The following is a 25,690-nucleotide window of genomic DNA, read 5'->3' as shown; positions in this document are numbered from 1 at the left end:
GTTATGTTACCATTGCTGGTACAGTAATCATTAATGGTTTAGTTCTTCATGAGTCATACATTAACATTATGCATTAGTTAAGCATACATTAATGTAAATTGTAATAGTAAATTGTAAGGTGTTAACAATGCTACTTTATTTTTACCGAGCAGAGGGAGACAATCACCTTTGCTAGTTCATTTTGAAACATTTCAACAAATTGGAGAAGACAGAATATAGGCACCAATTTTATTTAATTAACTTATTGCCTGCTGAAATAGAAAACAGGTTTTTATTTATTTATTTATTTATTTATTTATTTATTTATTTATTTATTTATTTATTTATTTATTTTATATTATAAAACCAGTTCATTCTAAATCTTCTTGACTGTTATGCACATATAACCTGATCTCAGGTTAACACTAAACACTGATATTGTCTCGACTTGCACAGTAGATGCTAATTATTTGCCATTGTTTCTTTTATCCAGTCCAGGTAGTTCTGCACTTTAGTGTAGAAACCTTTAGAGACCTTATTACCACATCTTTCAGGACCCCATGATACAATGCCCCTCACTTCATAGGGCTGCTCTTTAGATCCATAGCCCAACATGGGGAAAAACAGAGGACCCCCACCGTCACCTTTACAACTGTCAACACTTTTAACATCGTCTCCAGCACAGAACATGTTATCAGTGACAGGCAGATCTGCTTTACACTTATCATATTCCTGAACATGCCCATAACGTAAAGTTTTACTTATTAAGCCTCGCTCAAACCCTCCAAAACCCGATATAGTACCCATCGTGCCCTCCAGTACAAGTTCATGCGTTTTGTTTGGCAGACACACTGGCCTGAGGTTTGGACCGAGTGGCACCTGGGCAGACATTTTGATCAGAGCAATGTCATTGTCAAAGTTTGGTGGAAATTCACCCCGACCAACCCTATGATAATTGGGGTGAATTATGATCTTCTCGGCCTCCATAGTGACTGGGTTTTTGTCCTCAGTACTAATTATTCCTCCAAGCCAAATCATGTTGTAATTTTCATATCCATCTACCACATGAGCAGCTGTTAGAGCCCAGTAATCACTGATCAGAGACGCACCACCTCTGGTATATGTCTTATGTAAGAGCTGCCAGGGAATCTGCCCCAGTCTGGCTGGCTTCCCACCAAAGACTCTGCCACCAGAAGAGGCTTCTGAATTCATTCCACACACTAAAAGAAAGAGAGAGAAATATGAAATAAATGAAAATGAGATATGAAAGATAACCAAGCATATTTGGGGTTATAATCATATTCAGGATGATTGTGTACCTGGTTCACATTTAGGCAAATCTTCTGTTAATTGTTGACCACTCTCAGACACCCAATTACCATCAGCATTACAGGTAAAATTACCTGAGAAAAGGGAAGACAGACAAAGATGTGGAACTAACTACTTTTATCAAGAATTACGACAATGATGTTCACTTAAACCAGGGTTCACCAATCTCGGTCCTGGAGGGCCGCTGTCCTGCAGAGTTTAGCTCCAACCAGCTCCAACACACCTGTTTGAAAGTTTCTAGCATGCCTAATGAGACCTTGATTAGCTGGTTCAGGTGTGTTTAATTGGGGTTGGAGCTAAACTCTGCAGGACAGCGGCCCTCCAGGACCGAGATTGGTGAACCCTGACTTAAACCATACACATCTCACCAGTTTTATCCAGTTGATAATGCTGAGATTTGCACTTGAAACTGATTTGTTTCAGATAAGTTGTTGGAGGATCTTTTTCTGAAAGCTCCACTAATTCAGGAAGCTCTGGATTGCCACAATCCACGGCTGAGGAGGAAAACAAGAAGAGTTATTTTTTTTTTAATTGAGACTAACAATTTTCAGCTTAATGCAAAAAAAAAAAATTTTTGGGATGTCTCCAAACATAATAAGCTGCCTAGATGTGCTGATATACAGTAATACGACAACCTCAACGCGGATAAGAAGCATTGAGGAACGAGTTAAGGAGACACGCTGAATTAAAATGCACTTTTACCCTCTGAGAGTAGATGGCGCTTTAGGAACAACATAAATGCAGATGTTAACATTAACTAAAATTAACAGTTGTTGTTTTTTTAAACTAATGACAGATAAAAGAATATAACATCTGTAACAAATGTAGTTATTGCTCATTGTTAATGTTAGTTAATGCATAAATGAATGCTAACTAATGAGACCTTATTATAAAAGTTTTACCTATTGTTCTTTATAATTCTTTTCCACTTAAATCTGTTTGAATAATTTGTTGTGTATTTTGTTTTATCGTATTTAAATGTTCAGAGTTCTTTTTGTTAAAAGAAAAAAGTTATTAAACCTATTATCCCTCTATGGCATGGTGTTGCCCTCAGGCAACAAACCACATTTTTGGACTTCACACCGCCCCTTTAATTTTTTTATAAATATATTTTTTTATATATAATATCACCTGACATGTCTGTTCAATGAAATGAGGGGCTGAAGTGGGTATGACCTTTTTTGGGGGGGGTGGAGCTGTGCTTTAATGAAGCAAAACCACATGCTACAGAGTGCCACCAATTAGTAAGATAAATATCACTTTTTAACATGTTTAAGTTAAAATATTGTTTTATTAAAAAATATATGCATGTGCATCAGTATGTAAAGAAGTATGTTTGATTGTTTAAAGATTTATTTTGTTTTTATTTATATACTAAAACTGTTTTTTTGTTCGTTGCCTCAGGGCAACACTGTGCTATGAGGGTACTAAAACTCACAAGGTTTTCTACAAAGGTGGAATAGGGAAAACAAGCAATATGTGCATTAGAAAATGATTTATTTTGACAAACATCAATCACAAATGGTTTCAACCTATCTCAAACATCAAATAATCAACAAAAACAACTATTACTACAAATTACAACTAACACCCCCCATAACACTTTATGTATAAATGTTCATATTCATATGAACATTTACACCAAACACTACACATACACATACATATGGGGGGTGTTAGTTGTAATTAGTAGTAATAGTTGTTTTTGTTGATTATTTGATGTTTGTGAGGTTGAAACCATTTGTGATTGATGTTTGTCAAAATAAATCATTTTCTAATGCACATATTGCTTGTTTTCCCTATTCCACTTATGTAGAAAACTTTGAGTTTTAGTACCCTCGTAGCATAGTGTTAGCCTGGTAATACCAGACTCTGCTACTTCACTTTGCTTCGTAGACAGAGTCTGGAATGGCATAACAGAGAAGTGTTTTCTCTCGCGCGGGGGGGCGCTTGTCTGAAGTTTAAAATCATTGGTTACCCGTAAGCCAATCACATAACGTTTGGTTATGGCGTGTGTTATGCGCATGCTCAGCAGCATCTAACTTCCACTGTAAACACATGTATGATGCGAAAACAAAATCATCGAGCGAAATACCGGAGTGAACATGGCTGTGAACGACTTTTGCAGATTATGTGAAGTAAAAATCTACGCATCCACGGTACAATCAGCATCTACGTCACGGCTCTCAGCCCGCCCTCTGTTCGTTGATTGGCCCGGCTGTTTTCAGGCCGGTGGAAAACTGAAAGATACGCTGCTATCTCAGACTGACTACAGAAGCGAAATGAAATTGAGCGGAAGTAGGAAGTCTGACGTAGTCAGGCTAGCATAGTGTTGCCCTGAGGCAACAAACCCATATCTGGTTCAGGGGTGGAGGGGGGGCACATTTTATGATGGATATGTTATCAAGGACCCCCAAGCTTCCAAAAAATGGGGTGAAAGATTTTTTTTCCCAAAAAACAAAAAGTCATGCCATAGAGGGTTAAAGTATGATAAGACCTTTATAACCAACTTATTTCAATATCTTGATAATACCGTATACCGTAATAGCTTCAGCAATTATCGTGACATGAAAATGTTATACCGCCACATGCCTAGAGCTGCCAAACAATTTTTTGGCCATTGTACTGTTGGTGTAACCTAACCACCATATGAAAGTGGTTTCAAATGGCAAATAGAGTGTTAATATTGCATTATTCATTTGTTCATGTGTAGATTCATTAATGACAGAACAGAATTCTAAAGTGTTACCGAACTTTGCATTAATCATTCATCAGCTGGGAAAAAAACATTTTCTGAAAGGGATTCCAAAGATATTCCTCTGTTTAGAGAATTACAACAGTTATTAAAACTATATAGGTATAGTGTATGTGTTACATGTCAGTTTGTTTTTGGACTTTCTGTTTGCATTTGTTCAGTTTCCCGGTCCAAAAATGGTGTTTTATTGGAAGGTGCTAAAATATTTACAGTGCAGGAGAAAACAAAAAGAAATAAAAACTGTACAAAAAGAAAACAAAACAGCAACAATGTGCTAATTTTGATTAAATCAAATGGCCCAAGTTCGCAACACTGCTCATGAGGTTTCTCTGAGTCCACAATCAGAACTGAAATCCTTCTTCTTCTTCTTCTTCTTCTTCTTGTTACTGGCCACAGGAGTATTACCGCCACCTACTGTACAGCCTACATGGGTGATGCATCTGTATATTCATTTTATTTTATATACATTCTTTCCCTCTTCTCTCCTTTTATTTGTGGATGTAATGCCTCACCCACCTTCTGCTGACGCTGCGTGTTCAGCTCCTCCAACTTCCGCCAATCCCCATACATTATATACTATGCTAACAGAAATCCTTTCAGCCAGCAAGCCTATTTATAGGCTGAAGCCCCACCTACAGGGCATACCAACCACAGGAACAAACTAAAAAGTTTGTAACAATCAAATTAAATAATATAAACACCCAACACTTAAACCTTCCAAACATCTAATGCAACAACCATTAACAAAGAAAGTTTAACAACAAATTGAATGGCAAAAACAACTGTTTCTAAATTCCCCCCCCCCCCCCCCCCCTCTGACATCACACCATAATGGTAGCTTCCACAGGAAGTGTGTAACCTGGATTATGGGTTTGGTTGTACAGAGTGTGAACCAGGAAGTTTAACTGCAATAAGGTTTGTGAAAAATCTGTGGAAAAATAAAGTTAATTTTCATATGAATTATTGTGTGTTCTGGCATTCTGTTATTTTAGGAAAATAATGACAAACTATTAGAAAAACTATAAAGAGTTGAAAACAATAACAAAACACAGCAGTAACAAAATGTTATCTATTTTTAATACTAATTTTGCCAGCAATGTACAGTACCAGTGAAATGGATGTATGTTTGTAAGTCCAGGTTTATTGAGTCACCAGGTTAACCTGTGACATTTCTACCCCCTTCCTCAGACACCTGAGGTGTCCTAGAGAGATAATCTGCTGTACAATTTTGTGACCCAGTTTTGTACAAAATTTCAAAGTCAAATGGCTGGATGGCTAAAAACCATCTGGTGATACAGGCATTTGTGTAGAGTACTAATTTGCACCCCACCAGGTAGTCTTAGGCCCCGTCCACACTACTGCGTTTTCGTTCAAAAATGGAGACCTTTTGCTACGTTTGCACCTCCCGTCCACACTAAAACGGCAAAAACGGAGACCCAAAACAGAGAAGTTTAGAAACGCTGCCGACCCGTTTTTCGTTTTGAATCTCCGGAGGGCGTTTTAGTCTGGACGGGTCAAAACGGAGGACTTTAGAAACGATGACGTAGTAAAGGCTCACGCTCGGCTCTATGATTGGGTGTCAACAGTCATGGCGTATATCTTTGCTAGCAGCTGTTGTGCAAGTAAATTCTGCATTTTACAATGCTATAACTGCCTACATGCGCCGGAGGCAAGCTATTATTCGAGTGATCTGTGACAATTCCCGTGTGCAGCGGCGGTATCAACCGTACATGGAGTGTCGGTTTTGGGTTAACCCGGGAAGAGCCAGCGCATGGTGGGATAATTTTATCAATTAAGTTGTGTTTACAACGGCACGCGCATGCCCAGTGTTGGTGAATGGTCACGTGATCCGCGTTTTCAGTCATTTTAATGTGGACGGAGATCAATTCTAATATGCAGCTAAAACGCTGGTGTGGACAGAGATCGTATTCGTTTTAATTCTCCGTTTCTAAACTAAAACGCAGTAGTCAGTCCCTCCAGGATTTCACGATTTTTTTGTGTGATTTTTGCGATCAAAATGACTGATTTTGTGGTGGTAATTTCCAGAAATTTGTGAAAAAATTTGCGATTTTTATATTTTATAATTAGGACATCACATTTACCATAAAAGTATTATGTCAGATGCACAATAGTCATACATGACACAAATCACAAACAAAATGCATAAAGCTTGTTTATTTTGGTCTAATCAAATTCTCATCAAATTAACTTTTAAAACAACCTATGGGCACAACCAGGAACATCCAAGAAATGATTTAAATAATCAAGTAAACACTCAGTAATGAAATAAGAACAAAGGAACAAATAACAAAAAGAAACAAAACAGGACAAATAAATACAAGGATACAGTTACAAACAGTGGATAATTTACGTTTTTTTAAAAATTGTGCTGTAGCTATTGTTGTTGCTTGATTAACATTAACAACACTGACAACAGCAGGTAAATTAGGTTACTGTCACTTTAAGACCTACTACAGTAATGACAAACGTCCCAATCAGTTATTACTGATAGTTTTACATAAATACTCGCCAAGATTAATATTTTGAAGTAATTGTTGCTATGTGTATTTGTTCAAGTGCTATAAAGAGAATTTACGCTGACAGGCGGTGACACGCAGTCAGTCACACACACGCACACGCACGCACACACACACACACTGCAGTCAGGCAGTCACTCGGTCAAAACAAAACAATTTACCCCCACTCTCGTGCAATATATCAGAATATTGCTTAGCCCGCTCCTTGGCGCTTATGTGAGAGAGCAGGTGAGACAAATGTTCTTTCGCCATGTTTCTGACAGACCGCTCACAGACATAACGTTGCGTGCGCAACATCTGTATCCACGTAAAATGCATTGAAACTTTAATTAAACTAGAGATATTTCAATTGGGTGATTATAATTTAATGTTTTGTGAGGTCTTTTTCATTTTTGTGATTATTTTTGCGGTTAAATTAGGAATTATGCAGGATCGCAAAAAAATGCGACAATTTGTTGATTTTGCGTTGTATTCAGCGATCGCGGAATCGCGAAAAACTGGAGGGACTGAGTAGTGTGGACGGGGCCTTAAAGCGTCCATTGCCCATTTAATTGCCATACACTCCTTCTCAGCTGTAGAATACCTGGATTCACAGGGAAGGAGCTTTCTGCTGATGTAGGCAATCGGTTGGAGCTGCCCTTGACCTTCCTGAAGCAGTACAGCCCCAATGCCAGAAGTATCGGTCTGTACAGTTAAAGTCTTTTCAAAGTCTGGACACTGTAAAACAGGCTCTGTGCATAAGGAGTCCTTTAGATTCTGGAAAGCCCTCTCACAGTCCTAAGTCCAGTTAACTTTATTTGGCTTGTCTTTTTTAGTTAAATCAGTTAGGGTAAAGGCTCGTTCAGAGAAGTTGGGGATAAAACGCCTGTACCACCCCACAAGTCCAAGGAAAGTACGGACCTGTTTCTTGGTCACTGGCTGTTCCGTATTCTTGATGGCCTCCACTTTACCCACCTGTGGGCATATTACTCCATGACCCAGCACATACCCTAGGTATTGTGTCTCAGTCCTGGCTAGGGTGCATTTGTCTGGGCAGATGGTTAGACCAGCATTCTTAATTCTCAGTAGCATGTCCTTCAGATGACCCAGATGCTCCTGCCAAGTTTGACTAGATTAATATATCATCTAAGTATGCAGCAGCAATTTCTACAACTTCTTCTTCAACTTCTCAGTCCTTCGGAGAATCTGGTCCATCATCCTTTGTGAAGTAGCTGGAGCTCCGTGAAGCCCAAAGGGAAGGACAAGGAACTGAAAATGTCCAAAGGGTGTTTTAAATGCAAATATCATCTCCTTACTCTCCGAACTTAGTGGAACCTGCCAATATCCCTTGCAGAGGTCAAGTGTGGTGAAATACTTTGCTCTTTCAAGACTTTCCACTACCTCATCGACTCTTGGCATGGGATACGGGTCAAATTTGCTCACACTATTGAGCTTGCGGAAATCCAGACAGAATCTGAGACTGCCATCCTTCTTAGGCACTAGGACAATGGGATTGCTCCATTCACTGGTTGAAGGTTTAATCACACCAAGGCTCAGCGTGGTCTCCAATCCTTCCTTCATAACTGTTAGAAGTCTTTGTGGCACCCAGTATACAGGCTGACGGATGGGTTTTGGGATCTTTGAGAGTGATGTGATGGTGGATAACGCTTGTTCTGTCTGGTGTCTCCATAAAGAGTTGGGCTGGGATGCATTGCAGAAGTTCCTGCCTTTGACCATCTTCAAGGTGCTCGAGGCTCACCTGACTGTTGCCCTGATCACCAGGCAGGTATTGTTCCTCCATTTCCTCCTCTACCTCCACGGATCTTATGAACAAAGCTGTAGTGGGTCCTGTTACTTCCTCAGATGTTGGTAACAACAACAAGACCTTCTCATCTGGCTGAAATGTACGGGATCTGGCTGTTCGGTCTTAACACTCTTTTTGTCGTTTTTGAGTCTGCAGGAGATTTTCTCTTGCAAGGGCTGTTGTCTTCTGCAGATGCACATAGGAGAGAATGTTTTTCTTGTCTGATTTATCAGTGGCCTCCCAACTCTACCTCAGTACATCCAGGGGCCCTCTGACATGGTGAGCATACAGGAGTTCAATTGGCGAGAGCTCTGTAGATGCCTGAGGCACCTCCCTATCTGCAAACAGGAGGAATGGAAGTCACTTGTCCTAGTCCTTGCCACTGTCAGAAACATACTTCCTCAGCATAGTTTTCAAGGTCTGGTTGAAATGTTCAACTCTTCTCCACAGGCCCAACTATGTCCACTCCTATTCACCTAGAAGGAGTTTCAACTACAGGAAGTGGTATAAGGGGTGCGTAGGTAGGAGTACGGCCAGTAGTGAGCTGGCATTCTGGACAAGATTTACAGAACTCATTAACCTCCCTGTACATCTTTGGCCAGTAAAATCTTTTGGCAATTCACATTAATGTCTTCATAAAAGCCAAGTGACCTGCCCAGGGAATAGAATGCCCAAGTTCTAATACCTCCTTCCTGTAGGTACTACCAGCTGCAGTCCATCTTCCTATCTTACCCTATCGTACCCTATTTTGGGGTAATGTTACATGTCAGTTTGTTTTTGGACTTCTTTCTGTTTGCATTTGTTCAGTTCCCGCCATGCCGCCTCCAGTTTCCATGGTCACCATCATCATTAATTCAATTGTTTCAGCTGTGTGTCGTTAATAATCTCATTAGTTATCTTTGTTTGCCACCTGTATATATTACCTGTGTTCTCCCTCAGTCTTCGTCGGTTCTCGTTGATGTTTAGTTGTGTATGTTCTCCAGAGTTTCTCCTGTGTTTTTCCTTATTCCAATGTGTTTGATGATTAAAGTCTTCCTTCCAAAATTCTTCCTCGTCATGAGTATTTCTCAGCACCACCAACCATAACAGTATGGTGTAAACAGCCCTTTATTCTTGTTGATATGCTGATTGTTTAGCACATTTTATTATTTTTTCTTAGTGGAAGCTTTAAGAATATCTAAAATAATAACTAGGAAAACATATAAAACATTTTTTAAATTAAAATCAATATTTTATGTCCATGTATTTATTTATGCTAAGTAGAATGTGCGTGTCTATGCATACAAAAAGAAACACGTAAAAAGAATTGCAGCATTTACGTGGACAAACAGTGCGTTGACGCGGCCAAATTTCACGTGTTGCATATACAGACTATTGGCCCTGTTCTTCTTCCATAAATATGTGAGTAGTTGGGAGTGAGAACGTGTTGCCTATAGCAAAACATAGTGGAGATCCATCCACCTGCAAATTAGGCCTCCGATTTATTCAAAAACTCTGATTAATTCAGGAATGAAATGCCACTACCATGTGTTAGGAAACAAGCAACTGTTAGTTCTGCTGTGGGTTCATTTTCGCATGTGGATTTTAATTTTGAACAGAACAAAACAAAAATACACAGAACAAAAATAAACAAAGTACAATTACATTTTGCGTAAAAAGTAACATTCGTAACTACAGCACTGATGTGCTTTATTATAACTCACCATCACCAACAGCCTGGTATGATGCATTAAATCCCATGTGTGATTTGGGGTTTGAATCATCAGTTAGAAAAAAGAGCTGGAGACGGTTAGCAGTCACCACGATGGGCTTGTTACCAGGGTGAAACCTGTCTGTGGAATTCTGGCCACAAAACTTCCACAGAACCTTCTTATCGGACACAACCTGGATGCAAAATAATCACTTAAAATGGCATCAAACTGTATCTTACTGTTGTTCAAATGATTGTTGTCAAATGAGCCTAAAGTTAAAACAAATCTTTTCTGTGATTAGATTTTACATTATTTTGAAGTGACGTAACACTTACTTTGAGAGAATCGTGGCAACAGTCTGGAGAGGGCTCAATGTCCAGGTGATTGAACGTTAGCTGGATCTGATACCCCTGCGGCACCTCCAGGTCCCACTGTTCCAAGATATCTGGTGGATACGGCTGAGGGTACTGTGGAGAAGACACTTCTCCAAACATGGCCGGCTCACATTCACACACATTCACACATGCCCACAGCAGGCTGGATCAGTGTTTGAGTAAAAAATAGAAAAAGATCATAATTGTGTCATGGAGAATTCAGTAAATAGACACAGGATGTTCTGAGATGGCTAAGAAATGTCGATGTCCACCAATGATTTTTATTAAATGAACAACACAATTGAATATACAGTATATGTTGTAATACATGCAACTGTTAAGAATTAAATCTAATAACAACTTACCAAATTATTATATGTATTCCACCCATAACAGATATGCAGATGTCAATAACTGTTTCACTACACTGATAATGCAGTCATGAGGTTTTCTTGTGATAAAGTTTATGTGGTTAACAATCAGATATGAGAGAACAAGAGTCTAAAAGTCATCAAAAAATCTAAACTTGTTTGATTTGGCTATGGCAGAAAAGAGAGAGACGATTACTTTTCCCGTAAACCTTGCTGTGTTTTCAACCTGTTTACTCAAACATTAAGGGTTAAAGTCTACACAGATCATTTTCATGCATCTTTTCTTTACAGATTATTAGATGTTTCCATCCTTTGCAGTTACAAAGAAAGTGTTTGTCTATAAAGCAGTTTTAAGGAAATAAATCATAATTCATAAATATTTGCTGTTTAGGCACTGCAGTTGGGCAATGAGTTTAAAAGTCACAATAAAAATCAGGTTTATTTAATTTGGCTGAAGAGGAAGTCAAATCTTGAAAGGCAAACGTACGAGGCATGGAAATGCCATTGTACAAAAGAAACTGAATGGCTTTTTATGTGAAAATGATTTTATTGGGGCATATAAAACTTGAATCATTTATATATATATAGCAGATTAGATATAGTAGACAGAAACTTTTATAATGTGCATTATAATAACAACTGCTGGTGAATATAATTTTAGTGCACTGATGTTAGTTTTTTTCCATGGTTTCTTTGATCCAATCCAGGTAGTTTTGGACTTTAGTATAGTAGCTCTTGAAGCTTTTATTTCCACATCCAGGAGGACCCCATGATACAATGCCTGCAAGACGATAAGGCTTGTCTGGAGACCCATAGCCCAGAACAGGGGAAAACAAAGGACCTCCAGCGTCACCTTGACAACTGTCTATATGATCTCCTCCAGCACAGAACATGTTATGAGTGACAGGTAAACCTCTTGAAACACATTTACCAAGTGGATGTATCTCAACAAGTCCATGAAGCAGATGTCGACTCATTTTGTCTGCAATTCTACTACCAAAACCTGAGATTGTGCCCTCCGCCACAAGTTCATCTTTTTTGTTTGGCAGACACACTGGCCTGATGTTTGGACCAAGTGTCACCCTGGCAGACATTTTGATGAGTGCAATGTCATTATCAAAGTTATTTATTTCTTTACCCTTACCAACTCTCATATAATTTGGGTGAATTATGATCTTCTCTGTCTCCATAATGACTGGGTTTTTGTCCTGACTATCAATCAGTCCTCCTAACCAATTCATGGTGTTTTCCTCATATCCATCCACTACATGAGCAGCTGTTAGAGCCCAGTAATCACTGATCAGAGACGCACCACCTCTGGGAGTTGACCTATGTAAGAGCTGCCAGGGAATCTGCCCCAGACTGGCTGGCTTTCCACCAAAGACTCTGCCACCAGAAGAGACATCTGAATTCATTCCACACACTAAAAGAAAGAGAGTGAAATATGAAATAAATGAAAATGAGGTATGAAAGATAACCAAGCATATTTGGGGTTATAATCATATTCAGGATGACTGATACCTGGTTCACATTTAGGCAAATCTTCTGTTAATTTTTGACCACTCTCAGACACCCAATTACCATCAGCATTACAGGTAAAATTACCTGAGAAAAAGATAACAAAGATGTGGAACTAACTACTTTTATCAAGAATTACGACAATGATGTTCACATAAACCATACACATCTCACCAGTTTTATCCAGTTGATAATACTGAGATTTGCACTTGAAACTGATTTGTTTCAGATAAGTTGTTGGAGGATCTTTTTCTGAAAGCTCCACTAATTCAGGAAGCTCTGGGTTGCCACAATCCACGGCTGAGGAGGAAAACAAGAAGAGGTTTTTTTTTTAGTTTTTTTTTTAATGAGACCAACAATTTTCATGTCAATTTTCAATTTTAATGTCTCCAAACATAATAAGCTGCCTAGATGTGCTGATATACAGTAATACGACAACCCCAACGCGGATAAGAAGCATGGAGGAACGAGTTAAGGAGACACGCTGAATTAAAATGCACTTTTACCCTCTGAGAGTAGATGGCGCTTTAGGAACAACATAAATGCAGATGTTAACATTAACTAAAATGAACAGTTGTTGTTGTTTTTTTAACTAATGATAGATAAAGAATAATAACATATGTAACAAATGTAGTTATTGCTCATTGTTAATGTTAGTTAATGCATAAATTAATGCTAACTAATGAGACCTTATTATAAAAGTTTTACCTATTGTTCTTTATAATTCTTTTCCATTTAAATCTGTTTGAATAATTTGTTGTGTATTGTTTTGTGTATTTTTTTTATCGTATTTAAATGTTCAGAGTTCTTTTTGTTAAAAAAAAAAGTTATTAAACCTGTTATAGTATGACAACACCTTTATAACCAACTTATTTCAATATCTTGATAATACCGTATACCGTAATAGCTTCAGCAATCATCGTGACATGAAAATTGTTACCGAACTTTGCATGGGGCACTTTAATCATTCATCAGCTGGGAAAAAAAAACATTTTCTGAAAGGGATTCCAAAGATATTCCTCTGTTTTGTTATAGCAGTGGAGTGGACTTCCCTATTAGAGAATTACAACAATTATTAAAACTATATAGGTATAGTGTAAGTGTTACATGTCAGTTTGTTTTTGGACTTTCTGTTTGCATTTGTTCAGTTTCCCGGCACTCCTTTGTTTCTATGGTCACCATCATCATTAGTTCAATTGTTTCTGTAGGGAAGCCAACCAGTTGGAGTGGAAAAGAGAAATGACGTGCTGTTCAAAAAGTTGATGCAAAGTCCAAAAATAGTGTTTTACTGGAAGGTGCTAAAATATTTACAGTGCAGGAGAAAACAAAAATAAATAAAAACTGTACAAAAAGCAACAATGTACTAATTTTGCTTAAATCAAATGGCCCAAGTTCGCAACACTGCTCATGAGGTTTCTCTCAAGCGGGAAGGAAGTCGACCGGAAGTTGAAGCCGGCCGCGTGCCACCATCTTGTAGCAGAACTTCACCTGCTGTTAGCATTCCATTGACTCCCATTCATTTTGGCGTCACTTTAACAGCGAATAACTTTACATCTGAGGCGTTTGAAGACTCCATTTGTCCATTATTTATTTCTAAAGAAACACGACAATGTATAAAATGCTCCATTACCTTGTAGCTTATGTTATGGCCCCGTAGAAGCAGTTTTTGTAAAAGTAGGCTAACGATTGCGTCATAACCACACGACTCTCTGTCGTAGAGAGATTACCGTATGGACAGGAGGAGAAGCTCGCGGGCAATCAGGGAGACGTGGAGGCAAAATTACTAAATAATTAATCAGAATACCTAGCAAAAGTTTCTCCTGCTCCAAGCTCATGGACACCTCCTACTCACACTCTCCGTCTCTGCAAGTTTCGGAAGGGAATGATTCAGATTTCTCTTGGCACAGCCACTAGAAGACAGACGGGTTGCTCACGTCACATCTACGTCGTCAAGCTCTGTTTGAGTCGGTTTGAGTCTGCGCGTCAGGAACGGAAGTCCTAAAAAATCGCTAAAAATGGGCTTCCCTTGTCTCAATTGAGTTCCAACGAGATGGCTCTGTCCACTTCTTATACTATCTATGGTTTCTCTGAGTCCACAATCAGAACTGAAATCCTTCTTCTTCTTCTTCTTCTTCTTCTTCTTCTTGTTACTGGCCACAGGAGTATTACCGCCACCTACTGTACAGCCTACATGGGTGATGCATCTATATATTCATTTTATTTTATATACATTCCTTCCCTCTTCTCTCCTTTTATTTGTGGATGTAATGCCTCACCCACCTTCTGCTGACGCTGCGTGTTCAGCTCCTCCAACTTCCGCCCTGGGCTCCTCAACCTTTAAGGTGGGCAGAAGCATCACAATCCCCATACATTATATCCTATGCAAACTGAAATCCTTTCAGCCAGCAAGCCTATTTATAGGCTGAAGCCCCACCTACGGGCATACCAACCACAGGAACAAACTAAAAAGTTAGTAACAATCAAATTAAATAATATAAACACCTAACACAACACTTAAACCTTCCAAACATCTAATACAACAACCATTAACAGAGAAAGTTTAACAACAAATTGAATGGCAAAAACAACTGTTTCTAAATTCTCCCCCCTCTGACATCACACCAAAATGGTAGCTTCCACAAGAAGTGTGTAACCTGGATTATGGGTTTGGGTTGTACATTGTGTGAACTGGGATAAGAGTGTGAACTGCAATAAGGTTTGTGGAAAATTTGTGGAAAAATAAAGTTAATTATCATATGAATTATTGTGTGTTCTGGCATTCTGTTCTTTTAGGAACATAATGACAAACTATAAGAAAAACTATAAAGAGTTGAAAACTATAACAAAACACAGCAGTAACAAAATTTTAACTAAACAAAACAAAAACTCCATGACACCTTCCTGATGTGTACACAGGTGTTAATTTTGCCGGCAATGTACAGTACCAGTGAAATGGATGTAGTAAGTCCATGTTTATAAAGTCACCAGGTTAACCTGTGACATTTCTACCCCCTTCCTCAGACACCTGAGGTGTCCTAGAAAGATAATCTGCTGTACAATTTTGTGACCCAGTTTTGTACAAAATTTCAAAGTCAAATGGCTGGATGGCTAAAAACCATCTGGTGATACAGGCATTTGTGTCTCTCATACAGCCCAACCAGGCCAGTGCCCTGTGATCAGTCTCAAGTACGAATTTGCGCCCCACCAGGTAGTATCTTAAAGCGACCAATGCCCATTTAATTGCCAGACACTCCTTCTCAACTGTAGAATACCTGGATTCACAGGGAAGGAGCTTTCTGCTGATGTAGGCAATCGGTTGGAGCTGCCCTTGACCTTCCTGAAGCAGTACAGCGCCAATGCCAGAAGTATCGGTCTTTACAATGAAAGTCTTATCAAAGTCGGGACACTGTAAAACAGGCTCTGTGCATAAGGAGTCCTTTAGGTCCTGGAAAGCCCTCTCACAGTCCTAAGTCCAGTTAACTTTATTTGGCTTGTCTTTTTTAGTTAAATCAGTTAGGGTAAAGGCTCGTTCAGAGAAGTTGGGGATAAAACGCCTGTACCACCCCACAAGTCCAAGGAAAGAACGGACCTGTTTCTTGGTCACTGGCCGTTCCGTATTCTTGATGGCCTCCACTTTACCCACCTGTGGACATATTGCTCCATGACCCAGCACATACCCTAGGTATTGTGTCTCAGTCCTGGCTAGGGTGCATTTGTCTGGGCAGATGGTTAGACCAGCATTCTTAATTCTCAGTAGCATGTCCTTCAGATGACCCAGATGCTCCTGCCAAGTTTGACTATAGATTAATATGTCATCTAAGTATGCAGCAGCAACTTCTACAACTTCTTCTACAACTTCTCAGTCCTTCGGAGGATCTGGTCCATCATCCTTTGGAAAGTAGCTGGAGCTCCGTGAAGCCCAAAGAGAAGGACAAGGAACTGAAAATGTCCAAAGGGTGTTTTAAATGCAGTCATCTCCTTACTTTCTGAACTTAGTGGAACCTGCCAATATCCCTTGCAGAGGTCAAGTGTGGTGAAATACTTTGCTCTTCCAAGACTCTCCACTACCTCATCCACTCTTGGCATGGGATACGGGTCAAATTTGCTCACACTATTGAGCTTGCGGAAATCCAGACAGAATCTGAGACTGCCATCCTTCTTTGGCACTAGGACAATGGGATTGCTCCATTCACTGGTTGAAGGTTCAATCACACCAAGGCTCTACGTGGTCTCCAATCCTTCCTTCATAACTGGTAGAAGTCTTTGTGGCACCCGGTATACAGGCTTACGTATGGGTTTGGGATCTTTGAGAGTGATGTGATGGTGGATAACGCTTGTTCTGCCAGTTGTCTCCATAAAGAGTTGGGCTGGGATGCATTGCAGAAGTTCCTGCCTTTGACCATCTTCAAGGTGCTCGAGGCTCACCTGACTGTTGCCCTGATCGTATTGTTCCTCCATTTCCTCCTCTCCCTCCACGGATCTTACGAAACAAAGCTGTTGTGGTTCCCGTTACTTCCTCAGATGTTGGTCACTCGTTGGTAACAACAACAAGACCTTCTCATCTGGCTCAAATGTACGGGATCTGGCTGTTCGGTCTTAACACTCTTTTTGTCGTTTTTGAGTCTGCAGGAGATTTTCTCGTGCAAGGGCTGTTGTCTTCTGTAGATGCACATAGGAGAGAAAGTTTTTCTTGTCTGGTTTATCAGTGGCCTCCCAACTCTCCCTCAGTACATCCAGAGGCCCTCTGACATGGTGAGCATACAGGAGTTCAATAGTGCCTCACCTCACCCGGTAAAATCAATATTTTATGTCCATGTATTTATTTATGCTAAGTAGAATGTGCGTGTCTATGCATACAAAAGAAACACGTAAAAAGAATTGCAGCATTAACGTGGTTAATGGTTAATTAAGTGTGTGTTGATGCGGCCAAATTTTACGTGTTGCATATAAAGACTATTGGCCCTGTTCTTCTTCCATAAATATGTTAGGAGTTGGGAGTGAGAACATGTTGCCTATAGCAAAACATAGTGGAGATCCATCCACCCGCAAATTAGGCCTATGATTTATTCAAAAACACTGATTAATTCAGGAATGAAACGCCACTACCATGTGTTAGGAAACAAGCAACTGTTAGTTCTGATGTGGGTTCATTTTCGCATGTGGATTTTAATTTTGAACAGAACAAAAATACACAGAACAAAAATAAACAAAGTACAATTACATTTTGCGTAAAAAGTAACATTCGTAACTACAGCACTGATGTGCTTTATTATAACTCACCATCATCAACAGCCTGGTATGATGCATTAAATCCCATGTGTGATTTGGGGTTTGAATCATCAGTTAGAAAAAAGAGCTGGAGACGGTTAGCAGACACCACGATGGGCTTGTTACCAGGGTGAAACCTGTCTGTGGAATTCTGGCCACAAAACTTCCACAGAACCTTCTTATCGGACACAACCTGGATGCAAAATAATCACTTAAAATGGCATCAAACTGTATTTTACTGTTGTTCAAATGATTGTTGTCAAATGAGCCTAAAGTTAAAACAAATCTTTACTGTGATTAGATTTTACATTATTTTGAAGTGACGTAACACTTACTTTGAGAGAATCGTGGCAACAGTTTGGAGAGGGCTCAATGTCCAGGTGATTGAACGTTAGCTGGATCTGATACCCCTGCGGCACCTCCAGGTCCCACTGTTCCAAGATATCTGGTGGATATGGATGAGGGTACTGTGGAGAAGACACTTCTCCAAACATGGCCGGCTCACATTCACACATATTCACACATGCCCACAGCAGGCTGGATCAGTGTTTGAGTAAAAAACAGAAAAAGATCATAATTGTGTCATGGAGAATTCAGTAAATAGACACAGGATGTTCTGAGATGGCTAAGAAATGTCGATGTCCACCAATGATTTTATTAAACGAACAACACAATTGAATATACAGTATATGCTGTAATACATGCAAATGTTAACAATTAAATCTAAAAACAACTTACCAAATTATTATATGTATTCCATCCATAACAGATATGCAGATGTCAAAAACTGTTTCACTACACTGATAATGCAGACATGAGGTTTTCTTGTGATAAAGTTTATGTGGTTAACAATCAGATACGAGAGAACAAGAGTCTAAAATTCATCAAAAAAGGTAAACTTGTTTGGCTATGGCAGAAAAGAGAGAGACGATTACTTTTCCCGTAAACCTTGCTGTGTTTTCAACCTGTTTACTCAAACATTAAGGGTTAAAGTCTACACAGATCATTTTCATGCATCTTTTCTTTACAGATTATTAGATGATTCCATCCTTGTCAGTTACAAAGAAAGTGTTTGTCTATAAAGCAGTTTTAAGGAAATAAATCATAATTCATAAATATTTGCTGTCTATGCATCGCAGTGGGCAATGACATTAAAATTCACAATAAAAATCAGGTTTATTTAATTTGGCTGAGGAGGAAGTCAAATCTACAGAGGCTAAAGTACAAGGCATGAAAAACCATGGAAGAGAAAAAAAGGAGATGGCACAGACTGAGGAAACCTGTAAGCACTTAACATGCTGAATTACTCATGGAAAAAAAATTACTAAAGAAACAATGTCTTTACATGTGAAAATTATTTTATTAGGAGTATAAAATTTGAATCATTTATGGTAAGAACAGATTTGATATAGTGTATTGTAGATAAATGATGTCTATTGTAATAACAACTGGTGTAAGTGAATATCATTTTAGTGCACTGATGTTAGTTTTTTTCCATGGTTTCTTTGATCCAATCCAGGTAGTTTTGGACTTTAGTATAGTAGCCCTTGAAGCTTTTATTTCCACATCCAGGAGGACCCCATGATACAATGCCTGCAAGACGATAAGGCTTGTCTGGAGACCCATAGCCCAGAACAGGGGAAAACAAAGGACCTCCACTGTCACCTTGACAACTGTCTATATTAACTCCTCCAGCACAGAACATGTTATGAGTGACAGGTAAACCTCTTGAAACACATTTACCAAGTGGATGTATCTCAACAAGTCCATGAAGCAGATGTCGACTCATTTTGTCTGCAATTCTACTACCAAAACCTGAGATTGTGCCCTCCGCCACAAGTTCATCCTTTTTGTTTGGCAGACACACTGGCCTGATGTTTGGACCAAGTGTCACCCTGGCAGACATTTTGATGAGTGCGATGTCATTATCAAAGTTATTTGGTTCTTTACCCTTACCAACTCTCATATAATTGGGGTGAATTATGATCTTCTCTGTCTCCATAATTACAGCGCTTTTGTCCTGAGCATCAATTATTCCCCCTAACCAATTCATGGTGTTTTCTTCATATCCATCCACTACATGAGCAGCTGTTACAGCCCAGTAATCACTGATCAGAGACGCACCACCTCTGGGATTTGATCTATGTAAGATCTGCCAGGGAATCTGCCCCAGTTTGGCTGGCTCCCCACCAAAGACTCTGCCACCAGAAGAGACTTCTGAATTCATTCCACACACTAAAAGAAAGAGAGTGAGATATGAAATATATGAAAAAGAGATATGAAAGATAACCAAGTATATTTGGGTTTATAGGTGTATTCAGGATGACTGATACCTGGTTCACATTTAGGCAAATCTTCTGTTAATTGTTGACCACTCTCAGACACCCAATTACCATCAGCATTACAGGTAAAATTACCTGAGAAAAGGGAAGACAGACAAAGATGTGAAACTAACTACTTTTATAAAAAATTACACCAATGATGTTCACATAAACCATACACATCTCACCAGTTTTATCCAGTTGATAATACTGAGATTTGCACTTGAAATGGATTTGTTTCAGATAAGTTGTTGGAGGATCTTTTTCTGAAAGCTCCACTAATTCAGGAAGCTCTGGGTTGCCACAATCCACGGCTGAGGAGGAAAACAAGAAGAGTTTTTTTTTTTAAATGACACTAACAAATTTCAGATCAATGCAAAAAAAAGTATTTTTGGATGTGTCTCCAAACACAATGAGCTTCCTGTCGATATACAGTGATACGATATAAACAACCCCAACGCGGATAAGAAGCATGGCAGAACGAGTTAAAGGAGAACTCTGGTCAATTTTAATTTTTGTAAATTTAGAGTGCTGTCAGTACAGAGAACAATGACAAAATTCGGTGTTGCCTACACCTTGTTATCCTCTTTTTAAAATTTGCACCCTGTTGACTTCAATGGGGCAAGTTTTAAACCTGCTTTTAGCCTCTTAACATCCTTGATGTGTCCTTACAAGTGCCCAGCCATGTGAGTGATTCCTTTAGAGTGAACACGGTGAATCTGACTGCAGTAGATGTGAAAGATATGAATAAAAGTGATGTTAATTCAGCCAGCGCTCATACCTGTATTTTCTTTCTGTTTTCGGTCGAAGTCCACAGTAATCGATTGTCGAGTTCACGTGCGTGATCATAGGTAACTAAACCTATGCGCGTGAACTCAACAATCGACTACTGTGGACTTCGACCGAAAACAGGACCTTATTATAAAACCTATTGTTATTTATAATTCTTTTCCACTTTAATTTGTTTGAAACATTTGTTGTGTATTGTTTTGTGTATTTTGTTTTATCATATTTAAATGTTCTGAGTTATTTTTGTTATAAGAAAAAAAGAAAAAGTTATTAAACCTGTTATAGTACGACAACACATTTATAACCAACTTATTTCAATATTTTGATATTGTATACTGAAATAAAAGCTTCAGCAATGTGTGCCCACCACAAGAAAGCTGTTTCAAATGGCTACTTAGCAAACAGCTACTTAAATTTGTAGCTGTTTTGTGAGCTCGTAACATCATCACATCACATCATTAACTGTAGCTTATATAGGGAAAATGGTAGTGAAGACAGCCCATTTAATTCTAAGTATCAAAGAGAGGGTCTTCCCATGATATCTTCCCATGTATATCTTAAAAACAACTTGTTCAGAATTCAAGAAAGACATTATGAGAAGACATTTTCTCACGTTCACAAGGGATAACAGGACTCCACTTTCCATTCTTCTGGCATGTGGATTCATACTCAACCTCAGCTAATACATTCTGTGAAACAGAAAGTGACTTGCAATTATTAAAAAAAGGTTTGACTCATAAATTACCATATAAAGTACATACTATCATCTAACTGCAAAAGCATACTATCCAAATTTTAAGTATTTTAATTATATTTATGAATTATTCAATTATACATATTTTTCTAAATAAATTATTTATTTACAAATTTCTATTAATTATATAATTCATCTAAATCTAATTCATCTTCATTTTTAACATACATTTTCTAAAATAATTCTCAACAAACCCATACCTTTAATCTGCAGCCCTTCAACCTGGAAAGGTAAAACCAGTCTGAAATACTTACTGATTGTAATACATATCCTTTGTCACACTTCACTTTAACCCTGGAGCCCGTGGGATATTTGGAATCAGAATGCTGTGAAATCAGACTAGAAGTTGGCGTCACAGGTCCAACACAATTCATCTCTGAGAGAAAGTAAATAAACAACAACGCAACATGTAAATAAACACAGCACTTTTGTTTTCAATCAACAATCAGTATTCATATTAGTGGTGGGTTTTTCAATAGCAGGTTGTTACATGTGGTTCCACCAATCATGGACATATCCTACATCCTAATCAGTATATCCTTGATTAGTTTTAAAGATGGGGGGCAACAGCCACACCTTTCACTCTGTATCTGAGGCTAAATCCTCGGTTTGTTCCTTTATTGTCTGTCCTGAAGATAATCTCAACATCTTGAGACCTTGTGAGGAAGAACGGAGGGAGATCCCTTCCGCAAAACGTCTTAACATCCCCAGAGAGAGGTTTAATCTAAGAGGAATGGGTATAGAAAGACAAAAAAGGTCAATGAGGAGAAATACAAAGAAAAAGAGACAATGTTGTATAAAACATGTTGCATACAGTTAATGAGTCGATACACTGTCCATTCTCTTCTTCCACATCAAACTCGCCCGTGAACGTCAGCTCAAACTGCAGACCTTCCTCTACAGCCAGAGTGTAAGAACACACAGAGTTTTCAGGGTACGGCTCGGGCCAGCCGGGTGACCTCAGCACACCTTCCCTAGAGCCTGTGTGATCTTCACTACAGCTAACTAACAGACAGAAAGAAAACAACACGTGTCACTATAGGGATTAAGTATAACTTAAAGCTGTCAACTGAATAAGAAATGAATCAAATTAATTATATGATATGCTGACTAATTAATCACAACTAATCACAAAGCCTATATAAATATTTGTTGAAAAAATTAACACCATTAGCACACTAGGCTATTATGATGGACAAGTAAATTGTTGAATAGACATTAGAAAAGTGGTTTTAGAAATCAATATGTTTTATTTGTATATCACTGAAGCCTATCACTGATTTGAAAATACATTTTTTCAATCTTTCAGAGTTAAAAGTCACGATGAAACTCAACAGGTCTTTTCTGCCGTGTTGTGACGCATATCCGAGCGAACTGGCTTATTGAAATGTAGGGTAGGGGATCGGTTCTATCTATTGGTTGTTGATTAGATTTTGAGATGAAAACATCTTTTTACCATCTTCACCATCACCGTTACCATGATCTTCACTAAGAACTAATTATACATTATGCATTATTCATGTTAATTTATGAGCCTGTATATAGTAGTTCTTAATAGTTCTCTGGGAAGTATGAAAAAATAGTTATTGATTAGCTAATAGTGAACTACCACATTCGACTAAGCACTATTACTTACTAATTCTATTAGAGAATTACAACAATTATTAAAACGTATATAGTTATTTTTGTATGGTGTAAACAGCCCTTTATTATTGTTGATATGCTGATGGTTTAGCACATGTTGTTATTTTCTCTTAGTGGAAGCTTTCAGATAATATCTAAAATAATAACTAGGAAAAAAAACATTTTTTAAATTAAAATCAACATTTCATGTCCATGTATTTATTTATGCTAAGTAGCAGAGTAATTTACGGGATAATAAAAATAATTTATTTTGCAATAATGACTGGCTGACTGACATTAATCCTTACATAATCAATTGTAAATTAAACTTAAATTGACAGCTCGATTAAAAATGTCTTAAAATCTTAAAATCGACCACAACCATTCATTACCTTGGCAGGTGTGCTTATCAAGGTCAAGGATGTAACCTGGTCTGCAGAAACAGCGATAACCTCCAATGTAGTTATTGCAGTGTTGGGTGCACTCATTATCAGGGTCCTCACACTCATCAACATCTAAAAGTCAGCAGGATTTGATGTTAAAGCATTGGCTAAGATAACATTCTCAATGACTCACAATCTCATATCCTTTCTGCCCTGGAGGCAGTGTATTACTCATCATCTGTTAGTCACCCTGAATGGCGTAAAAGCCTCGAAATCCAGTGTGTCTCTCAGGGTTTGAGTAGTCGGCGAGAAATGAAACAGAGAGACAACCACCAGAGGAGGAGTGGAGCAAAGGGTTGATAGACGACTGCAGCTCCTTCATGGACTTGCGTCCACACAGAGTGAAACGCAGCTCATTATCTACAAATACCTGGACAAAAATTGTTGTCACTTACAAAGAAACAAAATATAAATCATTTATGTAAAATATACACTGAAGAACATTTATATTTTTTTATAAAACTGCACTTCTAAGTGTGCACAGTCAGATACAGTATGTGTTTTGTAAAAAACCTCTTTCAAACACACACACACACCTTCAAGGAATCGTCAGCACACTCAAAGCTTTCTTCCAGGTCCAAATGTATGAGAGTGAGTGTGATTTTGTGTCCGGTTGGAGCACACTCTTTCCAAGTCAGGCTGGAATCGGGGTCGTACCCTCGTGGGTGTCCAGGAGACTGCAACCATCCAGTCAACGACACTGACCCACAAACGGGAAGGAGGAGGACAATAACACTGGACAAAGAGGGGAAAGTAAAAAAAAAAAACAAATTCATAATGGAGAATGAAGGAGAAAATAGTAGGGTATAAATTAATAAAGCAGAAAAGACAAGTATAGACATAAACAACAAACTCGTAGGGATAGATAGATAGGTAGATAGATAGATAGACAGATAGATAGATAGATAGATAGATAGATAGATAGATAGATAGATAGATAGATAGATAGATAGATAGATAGATAGATAGATAGATAGATAGATAGATAGATAGATAGATAGATAGATCGCAGATAATGATCAGATACAGATGACATCATTGGATACATAGATATATAGTCCGTGCAATATTTGGTTAGCTGAAAAATGACTACAAGAGAAATACATACCAGAAAACAATCATGATGAGAAGTGTTAAAACACAACTCGCTCTCTCTTGTTTCGGGACTTTCACTTTCATGCTCTGTTTGCATCATCATGCCCCAGCCCCCTTTTCCCCTAAAAACAGTCAACATACTTGAGTGTACGAGTGTTTCTCAACATCTGCCAGTGGGCGTTCACTCTGAACTGAGGTGAACTGTAGCCGAGATGTAGTGGCTGTTCCAGAAAGAACACTGTTGGGGGCAGATACAAGCCTCATTGTTTATTCATTGATTTAAAGTTTAAAAGTTACTCAGTTATTCAAATATATAAGATTTGTATGTACAGTGGCCCCCACATAAAGTAGCCTAGGCTATATGGACACTTTTGAACACTTACCAATATATCAATCCAGGTAAACAGGCTGAAGGGTTTGTCCCTTTAAATATTATCCTTATTAGCTATTTGCAAATCTTCACTACCTTTTATATACTGAATAAAGAATACTGCCAAGCAGTATATTGAACAATCAAGTGATTTTTATTTATTTTTTAACCCAATTATTAATTTGCATTCATTGTCTGTGAAAAAATTGAAAAATAGAAAATAAAAAAAACATTTATTTTTACATTTAGTATTTTAGTGTTAATTGAATTCACAAAAATGAATGAACTATTTTCAATGTAAAAGTCAATGTCTTTACTAATATAAACAGCCAGAAATGCATGGGCTTCAGTGCAATGCTGAAATCCATGCTTGCTATTCGACCTGAGTGTAAGTGCGCCCTCTGGTGTCAGAAATGAGGAAGAGAGGAAAGTGAGGGTGACCCATAAAGGGGAAATGGAGAGAAAGAGAGGGAGAGAGGAAGGCAGGTATATGGGGGAAAGACAGAGACGGGGGCACAGAGGAAGAAGAGGTTATCTGCACTCTATTGTTTGTATTTTTTTCCAACAACCATTTACCGTAACAACCACACAAAAAAGGTCAAATGTTGTCATTAAACATGTTAATTGAATTCTGATATGTCATTTAAAAGAGGTGTACTACTGTACTATGTGAAATGTTATATAGTGGAG

At 38.4% G+C, this 25,690-nt stretch overlaps 2 protein-coding genes across 2 annotated transcripts; both read right to left on the bottom strand.

Moving 5' to 3' along the window:
• Positions 1-334: 334 nt before the first annotated feature.
• LOC307172674 (complement C1s subcomponent-like) lies at positions 335-24,780 on the bottom strand. Its single transcript, XM_079895225.1, has 17 exons — positions 24,644-24,780; positions 24,072-24,270; positions 23,725-23,905; positions 23,485-23,607; positions 22,284-22,474; positions 22,046-22,193; positions 21,724-21,845; positions 21,329-21,404; positions 20,115-20,240; positions 19,939-20,022; positions 19,095-19,840; positions 10,814-10,884; positions 10,410-10,611; positions 10,087-10,267; positions 1,677-1,802; positions 1,299-1,382; positions 335-1,199 (listed from the first exon to the last, which is right to left on the bottom strand). The coding sequence occupies exons 1-17, from the start codon at positions 24,712-24,714 to the stop codon at positions 442-444; spliced, it is 3,489 nt and encodes a 1,162-aa protein (XP_079751351.1). The 5' UTR covers positions 24,715-24,780; the 3' UTR covers positions 335-441.
• Positions 10,814-18,580, bottom strand: LOC307172997 (complement C1s subcomponent-like). The gene is made up of 6 exons (XM_079895784.1): positions 18,344-18,580; positions 17,941-18,142; positions 17,618-17,798; positions 12,512-12,637; positions 12,341-12,424; positions 10,814-12,242 (listed from the first exon to the last, which is right to left on the bottom strand). The coding sequence occupies exons 1-6, from the start codon at positions 18,367-18,369 to the stop codon at positions 11,491-11,493; spliced, it is 1,371 nt and encodes a 456-aa protein (XP_079751910.1). The 5' UTR covers positions 18,370-18,580; the 3' UTR covers positions 10,814-11,490.
• Positions 24,781-25,690: the final 910 nt, after the last annotated feature.

Source organism: Squalius cephalus (genome assembly GCF_949319135.1).
Source record: "Squalius cephalus genome assembly, chromosome: 15".
Lineage (NCBI taxonomy): Eukaryota > Metazoa > Chordata > Actinopteri > Cypriniformes > Leuciscidae > Squalius > Squalius cephalus.
Note: the sequence above shows the minus strand (reverse complement) of the source record. Positions and strands in the feature narration are given on the sequence as shown.